General features: G+C 53.9%; 5 protein-coding genes across 5 annotated transcripts; 2 read left to right on the top strand and 3 right to left on the bottom strand.

Annotated features, from left to right (window-relative positions):
• Positions 1 to 792: 792 nt before the first annotated feature.
• Positions 793 to 1,575, top strand: CGGC5_v010284 (uncharacterized protein; the record flags this gene model as incomplete). The annotated part of the gene is made up of 3 exons (XM_066152306.1): positions 793 to 1,156; positions 1,209 to 1,309; positions 1,366 to 1,575. The coding sequence occupies 3 exons, from the start codon at positions 793 to 795 to the stop codon at positions 1,573 to 1,575; spliced, it is 675 nt and encodes a 224-aa protein (XP_066008311.1).
• Positions 1,576 to 3,336: 1,761 nt separating this feature from the next.
• On the bottom strand, positions 3,337 to 4,107 carry CGGC5_v010283 (uncharacterized protein; the record flags this gene model as incomplete). The annotated part of the gene is made up of 2 exons (XM_032028174.1): positions 3,337 to 3,444; positions 3,529 to 4,107. 2 exons carry the CDS (start codon positions 4,105 to 4,107, stop codon positions 3,337 to 3,339), a joined length of 687 nt encoding a protein of 228 aa, XP_031875525.1.
• Positions 4,108 to 5,002: 895 nt separating this feature from the next.
• On the top strand, positions 5,003 to 5,749 carry CGGC5_v010282 (uncharacterized protein; the record flags this gene model as incomplete). Its single annotated transcript, XM_032028173.1, has 3 exons — positions 5,003 to 5,313; positions 5,374 to 5,497; positions 5,570 to 5,749. The coding sequence occupies 3 exons, from the start codon at positions 5,003 to 5,005 to the stop codon at positions 5,747 to 5,749; spliced, it is 615 nt and encodes a 204-aa protein (XP_031875524.1).
• Positions 5,750 to 11,652: 5,903 nt separating this feature from the next.
• Positions 11,653 to 12,816, bottom strand: CGGC5_v010281 (putative sucrose utilization protein SUC1; the record flags this gene model as incomplete). The annotated part of the gene is made up of 1 exon (XM_032028171.1): positions 11,653 to 12,816. One exon carries the CDS (start codon positions 12,814 to 12,816, stop codon positions 11,653 to 11,655), a length of 1,164 nt encoding a protein of 387 aa, XP_031875523.1.
• A 2,549-nt stretch (positions 12,817 to 15,365) lies between these two features.
• Positions 15,366 to 18,269, bottom strand: CGGC5_v010280 (Retrovirus-related Pol polyprotein from transposon TNT; the record flags this gene model as incomplete). Its single annotated transcript, XM_066152305.1, has 1 exon — positions 15,366 to 18,269. The coding sequence occupies one exon, from the start codon at positions 18,267 to 18,269 to the stop codon at positions 15,366 to 15,368; it is 2,904 nt and encodes a 967-aa protein (XP_066008215.1).
• Positions 18,270 to 18,521: the final 252 nt, after the last annotated feature.

The raw sequence follows: 18,521 nt of genomic DNA, 5'->3' as shown, positions 1-18,521 counted from the left end.
CATCAAGCCGTCGTAATAATTAGCAGGTCGTACGTGGCGTATGAGGAAAGACCTGGCCTTAGTCGGGCTGGGTTGTGCCTGAAGGCTGGAAAACAGAGTTAGTACCCTATCCTCACGTCGGGAATCACGCCGACCAGACGATCTGCTAAGCACACACAAGCAACACCTTCCTCACAGCGCCATCTTTATGTGGTTATTGCTATTAACAGTACGACTTGCGTCGCTCCTCCATCCACCTCTCTCTCGGAGTCAAGCTTCAACTGACGACATCACACGCCCGCCCTCCTTCATTGTCAGACGGTTAACGGCATCACATCAGAGATTTCGCTGCGGGGGCCATGCCTACGTCCTCTTGATTATCCTTCCCTTCACCTTCCCACTTCCACTATGAACCCTCACCTCGAGGGGGAGACTTAGCGTCACCTAGTTACGCTTTCTCCGGTCGAGGACATTCCCCGCCTTACTTACCCGCGCACACCATCAGCTGCCTCCTTCCATCTACAGGCGTTCTATAGCTCCCCCGCCTAACTACATACTTCGACAATCCACAACTCAGCTACCAGAGCCATCTCGCCCCCATCTGCCAGCACCCCCTCAACCACCTTTCAATAGGTTTCCCTCGACTTCCCTCGACTTCCCTCGACTTCCCTCGACTTCCCTCGACTTCCCTCGACTTCCCTCCGTCTACCTGCCCTCTTACCCCCCCAAGCTGTTTAATGAGCCGGCTCCTGCCCTCATACATACCTATATTTGCCATCTTTCAAGCCCATCAGAAGTAGCCCAACCTTCACCATGCCGCGTCCTCATGTGAACAACGCCGTTGGTCGCTCTTCCCCGCAACCCGCCGTCTTTGTCATCCGTGTCAAGACCATCCGCCGACGCGGAAGACCACTGAAGAACCCAACACCAACCCAAGAGGACCACCTCAACAGAGGCCTATGCACTCACCTCACGGCACGCCTCTGCGCCGCGCTGAGACCCGACCCTAACCATCCCTCAATCCCTCCCAACGCCAACGCACGAGTTGTCATCGTGTACGAGAGAGCTGCTGACCTCGATTCGGTACTCATGGGGACCAGACACTTTTCTCTTTTCGAAAGCCACCATCTGTACTCTGTCTACTATGGAGAGCCTCGCCCGTCGATGAAACCACGATGTAGACTGAAACCAATGGCCGCAGAAGCAGAGATGTGGCTAACCCTCGACAGCTACATCAACGACAACACAGAGCACAACAGCCATATTCAAGAATCGAGAAGAAAAGCGGAAAGCAAGTATGTCTCTGACGACCCTGAGGCGCCTTATTTATGTATTGTCTCCCTCTCTACCTCTGCTTCTGTAATACATATCTAACCCGCCACATAGCAAGAGCTGAGGCTTATCCACGTCCTTGAGGCCGACTACAACAAATGTCCCGCCGAGTTTAAGCAGGCTGTCTCGGAGCTCCCGTTACCACCTGCCCCGGAAGGCTCAGTTCCAAGACTTAAGCGCACGCGGACCGCCCCGAGCTATAGATCTCAAAAGCGAGCAAGAAGCAGCAGCAATCGGCGACCTGTCGGCAGGGCATACAAGTAGTAGGGGAGGCCGCGCAGCCCGTTTCTCAAAACACACGACCGGGAGGGAAAATGGGGGCCGGTGGGTTCCAGGTCGTCTGGCATGCCTTTCCTTAAGGATGAGGGGACGGAAGGCCTATGCGGCGCTCGCTCGGGGGAGGGGAGGGGGGGGACGGGTCCGCTTGGCGCGTAAGGTTCCGACCGATACTGGCTTCCCGGGCAGGAAATTGAGATGTGGTGACGGAGCATAGAGTGGGGGCCCCGTGGGGCATTTCGGCGAGCTCGGCGGGCTCGGCGGATTCGGTGGGCTCGGCGGACCCGACGGATTCAGCGTCCGGTTCGCCGCGTCCGGGACCAAGGTTGGCATGAAGTTTCGCGCGCATCGCAAGCTAGATGCCATAGAAAAGCGACATCCTCTCAGTATCGTCATCATCACCTTTCACCCTAACACATAGAGGAATTCAATTAGCCCTTTACCACACCAGTGAATTTGCCACGCTCACCATCCTGGTCCTTTCCAGCCCAGGCCTTGGTCTGTAGTGCGAAACTACAAAAAGAAGGCACCAGGAACGACGGAACGTCCTGCGTCCGTGGTCAAGCCTGTGAGTGAGTTACAATGTCATCTTTTTAACCCTAACCGCTCTTAACTGGGGCACCAAACAAACAGATGGGTTTAAAGACGCTGTTCCTTCACGGACCTATCGATACTGAGGATCTGTGTGTTGAACGACCACACGGCCCCAATGAAGGAAACAGTAGTATCCGCAGGCTGAAGAAGGCGCTGCGTGGGCAGGAGCAATGGCCACGAATCTGGCATGAGACTCTGAACTCGCACAGTTCCTCAACAAAATAGGATTTGAGCCTTCAGCATCAGATAGTGTCATCTTCACCTGTGGAAAACTTTCAATCACAGTAGACGCCGATGATCTCCTCATGACCGGACCAGACAGGGTGGAGATCCAGCAGCAGAAAGATGATGCACTGAGTTGACGCTTTGAAAAGTCAGATCTTGGGGGCTTTGCTACTGCTGCCTAGGCATGTCGGTACACCGCAACAGAGCCAGCAGAACGAAATGCCTCGGCCAGCGTGCTACCCAGTCAGCATGAGCACCTAGTGTTACGATCAGTTTGTTGCTAGTGGCACTGCTTTGCCGCCCTGGTGGTCTTGGACAGCAAGAAGGGAAACAAACCATCTGATCATCTACGATAATGACGCCGAGGCTAGCGTTATGGAAAACAGTCGTGCGTCGGCAATGCATCCCTTGGCAGAATGACCGCCACGGAGAAGGGTTGGGTGGATACCTTTTATGCGGTGTGTGTCTATCATGGGGCCCAGGCCACACAGGCCTACCCCCTATCACCAGTTTTACATCAATTGACAGCAGCTCACATGTCGGGCGAAGGCCCGTATTCATTTACGGGTCAGGAAGTTAGGGTTATGGTTAGGGATTAGGCGTCATTGTAGCAGTTAGTCCGGTTGTGTTAATGAGGGCTGGCCAGTGTGTAGAGTCTAATTCAACGGCTTCATAGCACCGGTAACCGTCGGTACCCATGGGGATTCCCGGGACCGAATCAAACCCCAATCACACCCTTCCCCCCAAACCCCAAACCCCGACGTGGAGGAGGGTTAGGGTCACATACGCAGTCCGGCTCCTAGAGCGTTGTCCCCTACAGCTGCTCTCCGAATACCGGAGTATGTGATGGAGGATCTCGATACCATGTACTGATTCCCATAAGGCGTCGCTCGCTGTCAACCTTCCCGCGTATAGCTCTACGCCCATTCATTAGATTGGCGTGTCCTCCGCCATCTTCATCATGCTGAGCCACTCGGGGTTCTTCGCAACCGCCCCCTTGGTGATGAGCACGATGCTTGCTGCATGTTCAACGAACCACTAGTAGCTAGATATCAGCACCAGCGTCGAGCTTCGGAGTCCCTCAACATGTCTGACGTGAGTGACCTGCGGACAGGAACGTACAGTGTTTATCAACTCAGCACTACACCCACCTCTCATTTGCCTGTTGAAACCCTCTCGGTAGGAGGCCTCAAGTGACGGCGTGTTGACAGCCTTGCGGTTGTTGTAGTGATATCGGTAGTCCATTGATGTACAGTGGTCCTCAACCTCCGTTTCCGACCAGATCACGGGCTCTATCCCACCGTCCCACGCTGTGACAGTCCGGATAAGCTCACCCATCTCGGGGTCTTCGATGCGCCCAATGTCAGTCAGCCCATAGCTTCCGTCGTACAGCGCCTTGATAGCTGCTGCTTCTGCAACGACCAGGAGCGGGCCCACTATCCGGTCCGGCCCGTTGGTGTTGAATCCGCATGCTGAGACTTGCGCGATCAGCCCCCGCACCCGCTCGTTAGACGCCTTCTCAATCCTTGCAGTGCATGATCGCACAACGTCTGCCGGCAAGAGCGACCTGTAGAGCCCGCTGCGGAACGTTTCCCACCCGTCATAAGCGGGCCAGTTACGGGCGATGGGCATGATGTCTGTCGTGTCCAGCACGCATAGCCCAACGTCGAAGGGCAGAGGCGCATTCCGAAAGGCGGTCATGTTATTGGTGGCAGAGGTAGCCCCTGCCTGCTCAGTCATGTGGTGTGTAGTGATCGGGTGTGGTAAGGCTGGTTAACGTAGGAGCGCGCCTGGAGAATGATAGGCCTTGCAAAGGCACCTCTTCTCTGCGGATGGTCGCTTAATTAAGTCACTTGATCAAGTCGCTTGTTGTTGTGCGGTAGAAGAGGCGAAGAATGAGTGGGAGATGTGGGGTGGGGGGTTGGGGGGGAAGGGAAGAAAAGAAAACAAAAGGGAATAATAGATGAATGAAACGAGCAGTGGGAAGATGATACAGAGAATGCGACGTCCCTTTTGCTTAACCCCAAAGCAACCGGATCCTGACCTACGGTTGGAGGAAGGTGCAGCAGTACCCTCCCGACCTTGCCTTCCCATGTCAACCACGTAGTGAGATTGGGGTCTGGTCCTTCCTCCTTCTTTTTCAATTTGGGTTTTACTTTCATTTTTGACTCGTTTCAATCTTTCCTCTCACTCTTTCTTTCCCCCAGCTTCGAGAAAACTTCGTCGATACTTCGCCTTGACAACCACCCATTCCGTCCCACTATATAGCTGTTACGTGGGTTGGATCGCACCTGCCTCTCCCCTTATCATTCTAGATAAGCCGTTTCCTACCGTCTAAAAGCTGCAACCGCAAGAGCTTTTCCTCGTCAACAGGTTTCCAACTGCTATAAAAGCATTCCCCCAGTGGCGGTGAAGAGCTGTTTCAACCTTAATCTCTACCTCCCTTTCATAATACCAAACGTTCACTCTGGTGTTAGGTTCGTCCTGCCCCCGCAGACCCCTTGCCTCGCAATGTTTCCCCTCCTCACAGTCGCACGCTGACAGTACAACATCAGACGCCATCTGAAAACTCGAACCTCTCACGCCAGCATCCGCCATGGAAGGAGATCATCCCCACAACCGCCGGGAGAACTCCCATTATCGCCATGCGGCAGTCGCCGCACCCCACGGTCCTGCTGTTGCCCTCTCGGGTGGGCGCATGCACTTCCCCATCCCCGTCAACATCTCAAGAATGCCCCTCGACACTCCCACCTACGTACTCGAGGACCAATTTGAGCCAGTCGTCTACGAAATCCTCGAAGCCGCCCTCACATCTGTCAACAAGCCGTCCACAGACCCCTGGCCCTCGGTCTGGGCAGTACCCCGCAGAACCCTGTTCCGTCTTCTGAAGAACACGGAGCTACTGCAGTGAAGCCTTCCTCGCAACTACCGCATTCTTCTCGCCATCCATAACATCGAAGATGTCAGGCACAAGCTGGAGGCACATGGGCTCGGCGAGCATCATGAATCCAAGCCCTTTGTGCCCCTTATCCCCCTCAGCACGAACATATATGAATGGGCACAGAAGGAAGCCGAGACGGCCCGCGGCAAGGTAAGCCCACGCGTCTGCAAGCCGTCCCTCACCCCACCCTCCTCTCTCCCATAGCTAACGTGCAAGCTCCAGTCCTGCCACGTCTTCGCCATCACGTCGGTCCTCCATGCGGCGAAGCCGAATGCCTGGGGCCCTGAGGTTCTGCGCGTTGCTGCGTCAGGCAAGGGTGGTACGGTATACCCATCCTGGGCACGCGGTACGGCTGTCGACCCGCTCTGCATCGACCAGGACGAGGGAGATAGAATCGTTTAGCATCCGTCCCCATTGGTGTTGAAAAAGGCCCATGGGGTCCGTGGAAATGTTTCGGGGTCTGCATTAGAGGGAAGCAGTTTATTGTCTTTTTATCACCACTCCAACCCACGCTTTGATTGATTGATTCTATGGCTGTTTCTTCTTCGCCAAATGCGCGTGGGACGCGCGTCTCTTGTCGTTCATGCCTGCCCTATAAGCTGGGCCGTTTTTATTCTACTCATCTTGCCCGTCTTGTCCCCTGCTGTGTGGGATGCAGATGTTCTCGACTTCCGCGTCCCAGGCAGCATCGTCGCCTGTGTAAGCTTGTGAGCTCCCTTGGTCCTACTTGGTGTCCTTATCTAAGAGTCGGGAGCTCGCATCATCATCATCATCATCCTTCCTAGCCCATCCCCTCCTGATCGTCATTATTACCCCCAAACTCAAAGACCCCAAGCACCCAAGTCCCCAGGATATCAACGCTTGCAATCTCATGGTGGCAGACTCATACCATCCACTGTGTTTTCGTACCCACCCCCTTTCTATATTAAAAAACAGGACTAACAACGCATGGCTTGCCCGCCCGTAGAAGACCCCGGCCCCCTTCTTCTAGAGGTGGTAGCTGGTATGTTACGCAGTAGGGAGATATTCCCTAGCCTCATAGATAGTTTTGCTGGTGTAGGAAGCAAGAGTGGTTGAGCTCGCCGTCATTGTTGACACTGCCGAACGTTGCTACTTAGCTTTGTTAGCTATTCAAATAAATCAACGAAGCCATCGCCAGTCGATCGATTGAATCACAGGCCTCGTTTAGATGGAGGCTGAAAAGGTCGTCGGAAGCCTCCGGCATAACACATATTACGCCACTACTTTACATCTTGTAAAAAGGCATAGCCCCGCCAGAAGGAAAGGCGCGACACCCGCTCGGCAGCATCCGTGCGCTATCAACACCACACAGGTCGCCCTCACGTGGGTCTCATCGTCAGCAAAACCACCTTCCACCAGAAGAACATTCATAGCCACCTCAGCAACCCGCACGCAAGACGCCTATTAGACAACCCTGACGCCGGGACCCAGATATGGGTACTATGGCCGGGACGAAGTCCAGCGGATGAAACCGTAGGTGCCTTGTTCTGTCCAGTGCCGAGTCCTCCTTGGGTACCAGACCTCTTGTGTAAGGAGACACTAAACCTTTCTCTGTCTATGCTATACAGAGGTCATGATTATGGTGGAACCACAACACAAATAATTCAAAGGCGAGACTGAGAGGATTGTAAGAAGAAAGGCAGGTCGGCGTCCCCGCTACGAGCCCAATGTGCTGGACCGCTGGTTATATCACGGGCCAAGAGTGGATCGCGCTCCCCATGGGCCGATGATACTATGTACACGAGGAAGCAGAAGCTCAACCGCCTCGCCTAGTATAATTCCGTGGGTTCTAAACTCTCGAGGATTCCAAGCGGCGAGTGCCTATCCCGGCTTCTTATAAGGCCGGTTCCGCACCACCAGGTGCGCCCTGGACGATGCATGAGCCTCAACGCCAACGCCAACCCCAATCTCCTAAACCTTTGGCAAAGGAAACCAGCCGGGCCGACTTACCCAGGCGTCAGGCGGCTTGGACAGGACGTTTGTTTATGTTGTAGAATAACGGGAGCTGCAGGGACGCGCTCGTGGCCGAAGAACCTAGAGGCAAGTCGTGCGTCAACAACCAGGGCCCACAGGCAATGGAACGGACTGAGCAGCCAGGCCACGGCGGTCCACCGTGGGGACCGACCGCAGAGTGATGGGACAGCGTATCGGGACCTGTTCGGGACTTGTACGTGAGGTGCCGTTGGTAAGATATCACATGAACCCGGCCTATAAAGTTATGGTCCCGCTTCTGGACTGGTTGGTTGCCTGGTTAGGACAACGGGAGACCACAAAAGAAAATCACCAAGAGACGGGGGAGAAGACAGAAAGATCCATTATCTCTACAGCCTCTGGTGCAGCCAATAACCATCACTGTCTCCCGACATACACGCTACGCTCTCGCGGAAGCAGTATGTCACTGCATTAGCAAAACCAACAAACTGGCTGGAGATTTGCAGCGCCGCTGATAGAGAACCATGTGTCTTGGCACCAGAAGCCTCTATGATTCCGTGCAGCAGGCTGGGGATCCAGAGAATGATGTAGAGGATGGGACATGAGTTCAGCAGCATCATACGCTTGGCGCGCCGCTCCAACGTCCGGGTCTGCTTTTCGATGGAAAGATTGGCCATCGTTGCAGCCGAGACATCCGACGATACACCGTCGTCTACAACGGTGGTGCCCCAGCCGGGGTTCCGTCCGTACCCTCGCAGGCGGGCAGCTGCCCACGGTTGAGGGGTGTATGACCGGCTTGCACCACCGCCTCTGCTGTTGTATTCTGTAGTGTCCTCCCCGTTAGTTAATGCTCGGCGGTACCTGACTAACCGAGGAAGCCTTGCCGCAAGTGGCTTCGTGGCCCGTGGAGGACGTCGTCCACCAACGGCCCTAACGTGTTGTCGTCCCTCTCTGGTGCCTCGAAGACCTATGCCCGCCCCCCTCCGTCCGAGTACCTTGCTCGCGTCCGGACCGTTCTCGTCCTGCTGCAACGCCCCTGAGCGTGCCGTTGTGCGTGGTGTCTTTCCCTCGCGGACGCCGGCCACGGACGGAGCATGCGGAGCCAGCTGCCCAACCCTCTGCGCACGTTGCTCACCAGCAGTACCACCCCACCTGCTATCCAATTCTCCCAAATACCTGGATAGAGCGTGTTCTGAGGCACTAGAGAGGGGCGACTCCGAACACCTCATAGTCTTGGCCCAAACCAGCCCGGTTTGTGTTGACCTGTCTCCTTGCGGCTTGGGTACGGTGGTTGCAGTAACGAACAAGGCCGTCGTCATGCGTACTGTCGATGATTCAGCATCGCACGAAAGCCAGGATGTACTCGCGGTGGCGCGAAGATGTTGGCTGAGATACCGCCAGACGAAAGCGTAGATGCAAACGGTAGTGAACATGATCCACAGACGCCAGACATGGGCGAGGGCAAATCGAAGGTCGGGCCGGTCCTGCGTGATCCAGCACCAGTTCCCGCTGACCGGCTCCATCACGCCCATCCTGGCCGCCAAGGCGCTGGTAGTAATGGGAACAACCCACACGCAGCAGCAGATGGCTAACTTCTCAAGTGACGAGCCGTCCGCCATACTCGTTTTCCGCCTTATCACCAGAAGTGTAGCTATAGCGATAGCGAGGATAGAGAAGTCGGATGCTTGCACCGAGAGCTGACCAACCACGCCGTTCAGGACGCACGCTGTTGCGCGTTGTAATCTTTGTTCCCTGATGTAGATGATCCCCGAGATGGTGTTGTTGGCCGAGTTCGCGACTTCTTTATGTTAATGGTTGTTGGCGTCAGCGTTTCATCCCGCCAAACATTAACATCGACAGGAGACCACCTTACCAGCCACCATGAGGTTAAGGATCAGGGCGTGCCGTAGAGACCGGCGTTGAGTACGATGTAGACCAATATAGACCGAAGCGCCCAAGGTTGTTAGGAATGAAAGACTACTCCCTATGAGGGTCATGTATGCCACTAGTATGTTGACAACCATTATCAGCAGACGGGCTGGAGACCCAGGGCCTAATATCAACCAAGAGGCGTACGTATAATCTCTTATTTCCTTTAATTCTGTTTGTGAGTGTTTTTTTTTTAAAACAAAATCCTTTTAAAAAAAACAAAAGGGGGGTGGGGGGTTCGTCGCCTTGGACCGGTAGCCAAGGTAAGGAAAATAAATTGGCTCGTACTCAAGTAGTGTTAGGTTCTCGGAGACGGAAGCCTATGCGCGGGGACCCTCCCCGCTTTATCCTTTTTCTTCTCCTCCCTCCTGCCCGCCCCCGCTCTTGCTTTTCCCGTACGGCGTACGGAGAACGCCATGAAAGTTCAGACGCGACTTCGGATACTTAGCAGTGGTGACGCCTACACCGTAAATCTGCCCGGCCGATATAAGCCTAATTCCTCGACTCTTCGGTCCAAGACGTCTCACTGAGTGCCGGTGTCTTGGCCCGTCCGTCTTCCTCCTCATCCCCAGCCCGGTCGAGCGTCTATACCTCATCTCAGGTGTCTCCAGAGCAGTAAGGCGCGACAACAGAACGGCTAAGGCGCCGGCGATGCCTGTTAGATGCAGATCGCCCCATTCGGCTACCTAGAGACACCGGTATCCTTATGTGCTACCGCTAGCAGCCACTTGCTTGCTGCCTGGCCTACGTAGCATCCGGCAGCGTAGTCTCCGGCCTTCAGGTGCTCCATCGCCCACACATAGGACACGGCAACGCGACGTACTGTCCCGAGATATGGCCAGGGCTATTTGGCACCTAACACACGTCCCTAAGAACAGCTAAGGTTGTTAAGGGTTGGGACGAGGATGGTGATGGGCTCATGAGCCGCACGTCGAACCGGCCCCTGAACGAAGTTAGAAAAAACCATATCCCACTGGACAACGTAAGACGAGAGAGGCGGCTGGACGCAGCAAATAGAGAAATACCAATGCCTCGAAGCGTTCCTCCCCTCTGCCCTCCGTCGGCAGCATGCCGGGGCAGCCAGGGCGAACATAATACGCCGATGGTTTCTTTCCAGTCCCTCCATGGGTTTCCATTAGTTCACACTGCGACCGGGAACGTGCAGCGGACATAACCAGTCCCACTTTATCTCACACGGGTACTTTACCTCAAGGGTGATTAGACCGAGAAAATAGAAAATCTGCACCCCTCCTCCGTCTCTGAGAGTTGAAACACATGTTTAGTCTAGTGTATATCACCCTTCTAGTTTTCAAAATCAGCGCCTAGAGCTGATTATAAAGCCTGGCAGGGCACGTTCAAATGCGGACTTCTGAGTTATAAAAAATACATTATACAATACTCCCTATGGTCGTTGTCCTCATGATAACCCCTTCATAGCTAAGCCACCCGCGCATTGCATCGTCCACAATACTGGTTTCTCGTGTGTAATACTAAGTTGTCTGCCATCCGTGGACCGAAATGCGCACCATATTCTTGGTCGCTATTCATCTCTCCTCAACTCAACCCTTCCAGCAGCCTCCATAAGTGCTATCCCCCCCCCAAGGCTTTGATAGTACGGGTTAGTCACCGCCAGAACCCAGCACAAACACCGCGTATCCAAGCGGGCGAGCGAGCACTGACAACCAGCTGTTGTCGGATGCCGTAAATTGTCAAGTCTGAGGGGGTTACTGCACTCAGAGCGATCCCGGCTTCAACTTCCAGCTCACTATCAACTGCTGTGATGGCATACCCAGCTCTTCGTTTCGGCATGCAACATGTCATCCAGCTACCGCGCACCCTTCTACCTGGACTCACTTAAGGCATTGCTTTGATCATACCTCATACCATATACCTTACTAAGTGGTAAGTGCCTAGCTATGTTGTTAAGGTGCTATCCAGAGGTATCCTGGCTTCATCAGCATGTCTACACCACTGCCTCAACCCCCACATTCTCCCAGGCGGGGCTTAGCAAGTCTCCCAGGACGAAACTCCAAATAAGTCCCAGGATGAGGGGAGTGACTTGCAAGTCCGGTCTAGCAGCACATACAGCCGGACAGCGTATTGTCGCCTGTACTAAGCAGGCCCACCTCTGTCCCTTCGTATCTGTTTAGAGAGGAGAGAGCCAACTTCATACAACGCTCGTCGCAGCGAATGATACCAGACATCATCTACTCAACAGCAATCGTTAACAGAGCTAGACAGGAGCGCATTCCATAGCTTGTCGAGTAACCACACTCGCTCCATCTTGAGGCGGGGCTAGCATCTCTTGGCTACGGGGCGGTCCACTACACCAGCAGCAGCCGTCACGGGCATCGTAGGGGGTCGCAGTGAGCAATCGGATCTGCCATGGATATCACAAGATGAAATGAACGCCAGGCTTCCCTCTACTCATAGAGTGACTCTTCAAGTGTTAAGCCGGCGAACTCACAGCCCGCCCCAAGGGTTCGACTTGCAATCCTCGACATCTCCGTTAGAAGTTCCGTGGACGCAACAGGCGTCATTGGCCGCAGGATAGCGGGCGCGTTCAGCGAAAGCACATTAGCTAGCGAACGTCTAACATGGGATACCCTCTCCAAGATGCCGAACCTGTTTGCGGCAAAGGCCGTCCGGGGCAACAGTTGGAAGACGAGGACCATGTCTCGGGCTATGCTCAGGGGGTATCCCAAGGACATACTCTCGCGAGAGTCTGAGCCTGCTAACGTTGTAACGGACAAGCACAGCTGCCATACAACGTTCTTAAGCCATCCAAGTGTGATGAGAAGCTCGGCTTGCTGTGTCTCGGGGTAAGCAGACACGTTGATGAGGCAGTTTGACAAGGCTGTCTGGAGTCGTGCCAGCCGCTCAACCTCTGGCATCCCCACCAGCCTCATCGTCGAACATGTGGCGGAGGAGTTCCAGGCGGTAACGAAACTGGCATCGATAGGCCACAGGAGGGATATAAGGTCGCGGAAACCGGGCAGAACACATGCACCAGCGTCTGCTGCTGGAGGGGGGCCGGCGCGGGGCAGGCCTATCGTGGGCTGCAGCGTGAGAGGCTTGTATTGCTGGATTGCGAAGACCCGTTCCGCGACAAAGAGAGCCCAGAACGCACGCCTGGCATCCTCCGCGACGGACTGGTCTGATGTCTCCTCATAGGTGGCCTCTTCGTGGTATCTCAATGTCTGTAGCATGGTCACCGCTTCACGTAGGTAGAACCATGCCGCGGGGTCGTTGCCGAGGCTGGAGTATGCGCAGTGCAAGAGGAGGGAGGTTTGGATTTGCGTGAGGGACTGATTTTCGGCCAGGCGGTAGAAGCGCCTCGAGCGCAGCGCTTCCGAGATCAAGAGGTCGACCGGCGGCTCAGGGAGGCTGCGTGTACTGCGCCGGGGAGACGGCCGTGGAGGATCGGCAGAGGCCGACGATATCACATCCCCGTCCGGCGCAATAGTGGCGCAACAGGACGCGAGAACGCCATAGCACCCAGGGCATTTGGTGAAGTTGCGCATATACTCCTCAGCGCGTGCCTTGTCTATCACGGGCGTGATGGGATACCTCAATACCAGATACATGTCGAGAGGCTGCCTGATTACGTGAGACGACAGTTGAGGCGACGGCTGGAATGTCTCCTCCATCCCGGCTACGTCCCGATGCAGCCCGCATGTCGAGCATGGGCGGGCGACGCGCCCGGGCGTGGGCGCCCGCGGAGTCCTCGACGCCGAATTGCCACGGCGAGGACCCGGCGTCAGACCCGTCCGTCTTCGATTGCCTGGCCTCTGCCCATACCTAGGTCCCTTAGGTCCTGGCTTCTTGGGGAGCGCGTTATATGTGCAGGTGCTCCTGGACAAGCAACAGTTGATGCATTGGTGCCGCCCATCGCACCGGACCTTGCGGACGTGGCAGGCATCACATGCCTGTCTAACTCTCGCCGCTCGCCGCTGCCTGGGCATGGACCCAGCTTTCGATAGCGACATGCCGCCGCCCCCGAGGTGGAAGACGTGAGAAATTATCGCGTTGGTCATCGACAGTATCTGCTCGCATGCATGCACCGCGGAGTGCTGTACTACGTTGACGGTCGGCCTGGTTAAGCCATCAACCACGCCATCCCCTCAGTGCTAATAACCCTGGCTAGGTAGGTATTGTGAGTATTATTATTGAGCACGCCACTTGCGGGCATTTGTTTCGCCGCACCCAACCCCACCTCACTATCCTTATCTTGAACCCGATCTTTAGGTTGTATCCAGCGTTGAGGGTTGTCGGGCAAGCAATAGAAAAGGGGGAAGAGAGGGGGGGCGGGCGGACAGAGAGTAGAGTAGCAGCGCCGCCTAGCGAGGATCAAGGCCGCAGCGTTGACACACTTGCAGTGCCTGCCCCGAAATTGGACAGAGTTCCTTTTTGGAGGGGGTTGTCGCACAGCGGTAGAGACTAGCTGAAACCTATTAGGTACGTATAGGTAGACGTAGATTGCCGGACATGTCTTTCTATATTCTCCCCGCCTCCGTCGACCTGTTTACCGGTCTGGCCTCTAGAACAAGGAAGGCTTCGCCTAACAGGTCGCCGTGCGGGAGATCAGAGACATTGACCACAACAGGCATAATAGTAGATCGCAACGGCGTGTTGCCGGCCGAGGGGTTCCTAGCTGGAGTAACAGGGCGCCTACGACGCGGAAGGGGTTAGGGCGCTAGGGTGTACCGCAGTAGGTCCAACGACGCACTGAACTCGCCCGGCAGGCCCGGCAATCTTCTAGAAAGCTCTGCTGCTTGGCGGCTAAACCCTCCATTTGACAAAACACGCCGCTCCAGGTGGTGGGGGGAGGCCTGTTGTGGTCTTACTAAGTACGGAGTATGGATAAACTCCGTTTAGTCCAAGGCCCCACCTCTGGGGTCGGTAAGTGCGAGAATATCTGCCGCTCCTGACGGGGGTATATATAGAAAACTCGGCTCCCAGACACAACGGCACTTGCCAGTCGGGGGGGAAGATAGAATCAAAAACTAAATTCAAAAAAAAAAGAAAACAACGCAAGAAGGGGGAAAATAATGATATATATGTATACGAAAAAAATAAAATAAAAATAAAAAGAAGGAGAAAAAAAAGAGGCATGTGTGTAAGGGTCTAGGACAAGGTCGGTGCCATTGGTCTAGCCTACTACTACGAGCATTCCAAGCTGGAGGAAAGAAAAACCATTCTGGGAAAGAGTGGTGCCCTTCTCATCTTTAAATACATGTGAGTCTTCTTCCAGAAGCTTCCATTGAGTATGGGCCGACAAGGTTCTCATAACCTTCCACGATATTCTGTAACCTTCCAAAGTATTCCATAGCTGAGGGTCTAGCCGAAGCTTCATATCGGTCCATAGACCGTGACAGCAGAGACTGAAGCTGGGAGCTGAAAAGGAGAAACAGATCCCCGTTCCTAATAGGTCCAAGCCTTTGATCTCCTAATCTGTCTTTCACTAAACCCTAACCTAGACTGTCAAGAATTAGGGCTAGAGGCATACTTAGCTACGGGGTGTAATACTTTTCAAGCAGCTCCGCCTCTACTACACATCCTGCTCCGCCTCCGGCCCTGTTCGGTCACGCAACGGATCGATTACGGCCCCGGTCGACGTATACTTTCTATTAATAACACCAGTATTATCTGCTAACTCATACGGTGTGTGGATGATGCAGAGGGCGCGGTGATGTTATTGTCGAATCGTGCACCAAGTCATAGGACCAGAAAAGTGATGTGTATTGTCTTATGAAAAATCTTCTCTTCTTCTTCAACCGAGGATCTTCTAGGACTTCTTTTATGTCCCAAGGTAGGGCTTAGTTACCCTAGCTATCAGGGTTTGTCCAGACTGGAAAAACTCTGCTTAATACCTCTCAGGGTCGCTTTTATGGCAAATATCTCTCAAGGTCATCATGCCAAACTTGTCCTTAATCCCAGGGGATCAGGGCCACCGCCACAGCGGTTATCCACGGCGAACTTCCGAATTCCATCCCGGACTTTCTGACACACCCCCTTAGGCTATAGCGTCCGCTGTAGCCTATCTTCATGTCCGGTCACCCCCTGAGGTCTGAATCGTCCAAATCCATAGTCCTTCGCTTCCATCAGAGCTCTTCAGTTTGTAGGTAATCGTGTGTTACTCTTTCCGTTCTTGAGCCTGATTGTTTACATCGTGTTCCTCCATAGCCCATACGTCAATTTCCTGAGCCAGCTTCTTCCAGACCTCTGAGTTCTCTTCAAGGTCTTTCTGACGACTTGCGGCCAGGGCCTCTGATTTATCCACGAGGCCGATTTGGGTTCGAAAACGCTGAAAGGGCTGTAGAGGGAGTGCCTTTGTGAATCCATCGGCCATAAGTTCTGTCGAAGGAGTGTATATAACCCGTATTCGTCGTTCTTCTACTTCCTGACGAAGCCAGTGGTTATGTATATCCACGTGACGTAGCCTCGTTTGTAGTTGTACTAACTCCTTCGTCACAAGGCCAATAGTCTGCAGGTTATCGCATTGTATTGTGACCGTAGGCCTGAGGGGTTCCTCGTCTCCGTAGGAGGCATTGGCTCCTCTCTCTAAGGGGAGATCGATGTGCAGGGAGGAAAGAAGTCGGCTCATGAAGAGTCCCTCGCGAGCTGCTTGGGATAGTGCAAGAAGCTCTGCTTCTGTTGTTGAAGTTGTAACCGTTGCTTGCTTATTTGCTCTCCACATTGTCAGCCCACCGAATACCTTCATAGCGAACGCTTGGGAGCTCTTCCTGTCCAGGGAGTTGTCCGCGAAGCTGGCGTCTGACGCCACCTGTAGGCCTTCCGAGTCTGACCCTGGGTCTGAACCATATTCAAGGCAGAGGTGCTGAGTCTCTAGAAGGTATCGTATCACTCGACTTGCCGCCTTGTGGTGTTTAGGCCCTGGATTTTGGTTGAACCGAGCAAGTCTGCTTGCGGCGAAGGCGACATCAGGTCTCGTCATTACTGCTGCGTACAGGATTGAACCGATCTTTCGTTGGTATAGGTTGACTTCTGTGAGCGTGGCCTCTCCCTCATAAGGGAGAAGCTCTTCGGGGCTCATAGGAATAAGGTATCCTTTTCCTGTATATTCATCACAGGCAGGGTCGTCATGCTTCAATAATTTCGCGAGCTTTTCAATGTAAACCGACTGTGAGAGCCAGAGCCGACGGCTTTTTCGATCCCGTAAAACTTCGATTCCAAGAAACCAATGAAGCTCTTTTCCACCCTCAAGGTGGTATTTTGACTGCAGTTGTTTGATTAGCGAATTTGCTTCTTCATGAAGAGATTCAGGGAAGGCGAAGACGCAGTCGTCAACATAGAAGAAGAACATAATCTTCCCCTTCTTCCAACAGCAGTTTTCTCCTTTTACTCGGGTGAATCTCAAACGGCGGAGTCCTTCCTCAAGATGTCTTTGCCAAAGGAGAGGAGAGCGGCGTAAGCCATAGAGTGCCTTTCTTAGGCGCAGGATATATCCATTCTTGCGGTGTCCTGGCGGCATCTCCATATATACTTCCTCATCGATATCAGCATGCACGAAGGCGTTAACTGCGTCGTATTGTAGTAACTTGAGGTCGAATCGGTTAGCTATAGCCACCAGAGTCCTAAACGAAGCTCCGGCGAGAGTTGCTGCGTACGTCTCCCGTACGTCTCGTGGTTGTTGGTCTCCTCGAATAACAAGGCGCGCTTTGTATTTCATGAGCCTGCCGTGCTTATCAAGCTTGTAGGTGTATACCCAATGGCATCCTAGGATCTTGTGACCCTTTGCGCTCCTTCGTAGGACTTCTTCCCACGATCTAGTCTTTTTATGACCGTCGAGGTGGCTTATTTCAGCCTCTCTAAATTCTTTACCGCAAGGATGATCCTTCAACCTATCGTGAGACGCGGGGAGCGGAGGCAGACTCTTCCAGTGGGCGCCAATTCGGCATGCCTCTCCATCCAATATTGGACTGGGAGTCTTTCTCAACGACGTCAACCCTGTATTTTCTTTTGTACTCTCTGGAGCCGTATCGGGCTGGCCAGGCCACGACCGCAACATCAGAGGTAGTCTCTTGATTCTTTTGGTTGCTCCTGCAAGGAAGGCGGCTTTGAACGAGGTTCGCGGCGTCACGCGTTGAGGCGGAGCGCGAGATATCTTCTCGTATCTATTATCAATATATTCCCACCCCCTCTCTTCGACCTCCTTGAGCTGGGCGAAAAACGCAGCTGGTGGGGACTGTGGAGGAGTAGGTAAGAGCGAAAACTTAGCTTGGGTATATTGATACTCGCCTTCAGGGTGTCCCTGAGGGAGTGGTTCTGTATTCTTAGCTGCTGCAGCGATGACTTCTTGAGGCGCTGCTGCGCCCTCCTCGATCTCATCAGCTTCCTCGTCCGCATCTTGTGGTAGTGGCTCTAGCCTTTGAGATTCAGAGACTAAGCGAGCAATTGTAGCTTGGATTTCTTCGAGATCTAGCTGTAGTAAGTCATCCTTCAGTGATGCTATATTACCATTAAAGTGTTCTGATTCGTTGAAGATAACATCCCGGGTTGTGAAGACTTGGCTGTTGATTGGGTTCCAGATTCTGTAGGAGTTGCTTGAGGAGTACCCGACCAGGTAACCAATCCAGGCGCGCGGTGAGAGCTTCCTCCGACGGTTGCAGTGTAGTTGTGCGTCTGTCGTCATGCTATATGCCTTGCACCCATAAGAGCGAAGGTGGGATAAGTCAGGAACTCTTGATTCGTCCTCTCTAAAGGCTTCATGGAATAACTCGTAGGGCGACTTCCACCCCCTCGCCGCTGTCGGCGTCCGGTTGTTGAGATAGGTGGCGGCGGCGGTAGTCTCAGGCCAGAGGTATTCCGGTAGCTTCGCACCACCTCTCATAGCTCTTGCTTTTGTTTTGATGACCCCTCCTACTCTTTCCGCTCCCCCATTTTGCGCCTGGGTATTTGGCGCTGAGACCTCTAGGATCATGCCAATTTCGCGTAACACATCCTCAATCTGGGGGTGGCGTGGCAGCTCTCCATCGCACTCAAGAGTTTTCACTGTAATCTCATACTGAGTCTTCATGAGAGCGAGGAATTCGTTGATTGCCGTTTTTAGTGTTGTAGTCGTTCGGTCTATGAGGTAGTAGTCCCATGAGTATCCTGAGGGCCGGTCTGTGAATAGCAGGGCCGAGACGTAGCCCCGGTACCCTTGGTTGAAGTCGTGGAAGTCTATGGCTATTCGTTCTCCACACTTGGCCCTCTTGACTGACTCTCGAGGGGCGCGTCGGACTACTCGGTAGGCTTTCGCTGTTCCACACGCATCGCAGTCGACAGT

The sequence above is a fragment of the Colletotrichum fructicola genome (assembly GCF_000319635.2).
Source record: "Colletotrichum fructicola Nara gc5 chromosome Unknown KSG_Nara_v1_contig06, whole genome shotgun sequence".
Classification (NCBI taxonomy): Eukaryota; Fungi; Ascomycota; class Sordariomycetes; order Glomerellales; family Glomerellaceae; genus Colletotrichum; species Colletotrichum fructicola.
The sequence above is the reverse complement of the archived record's forward strand: the minus strand, read 5'-3'. Positions and strand labels throughout refer to the sequence as shown.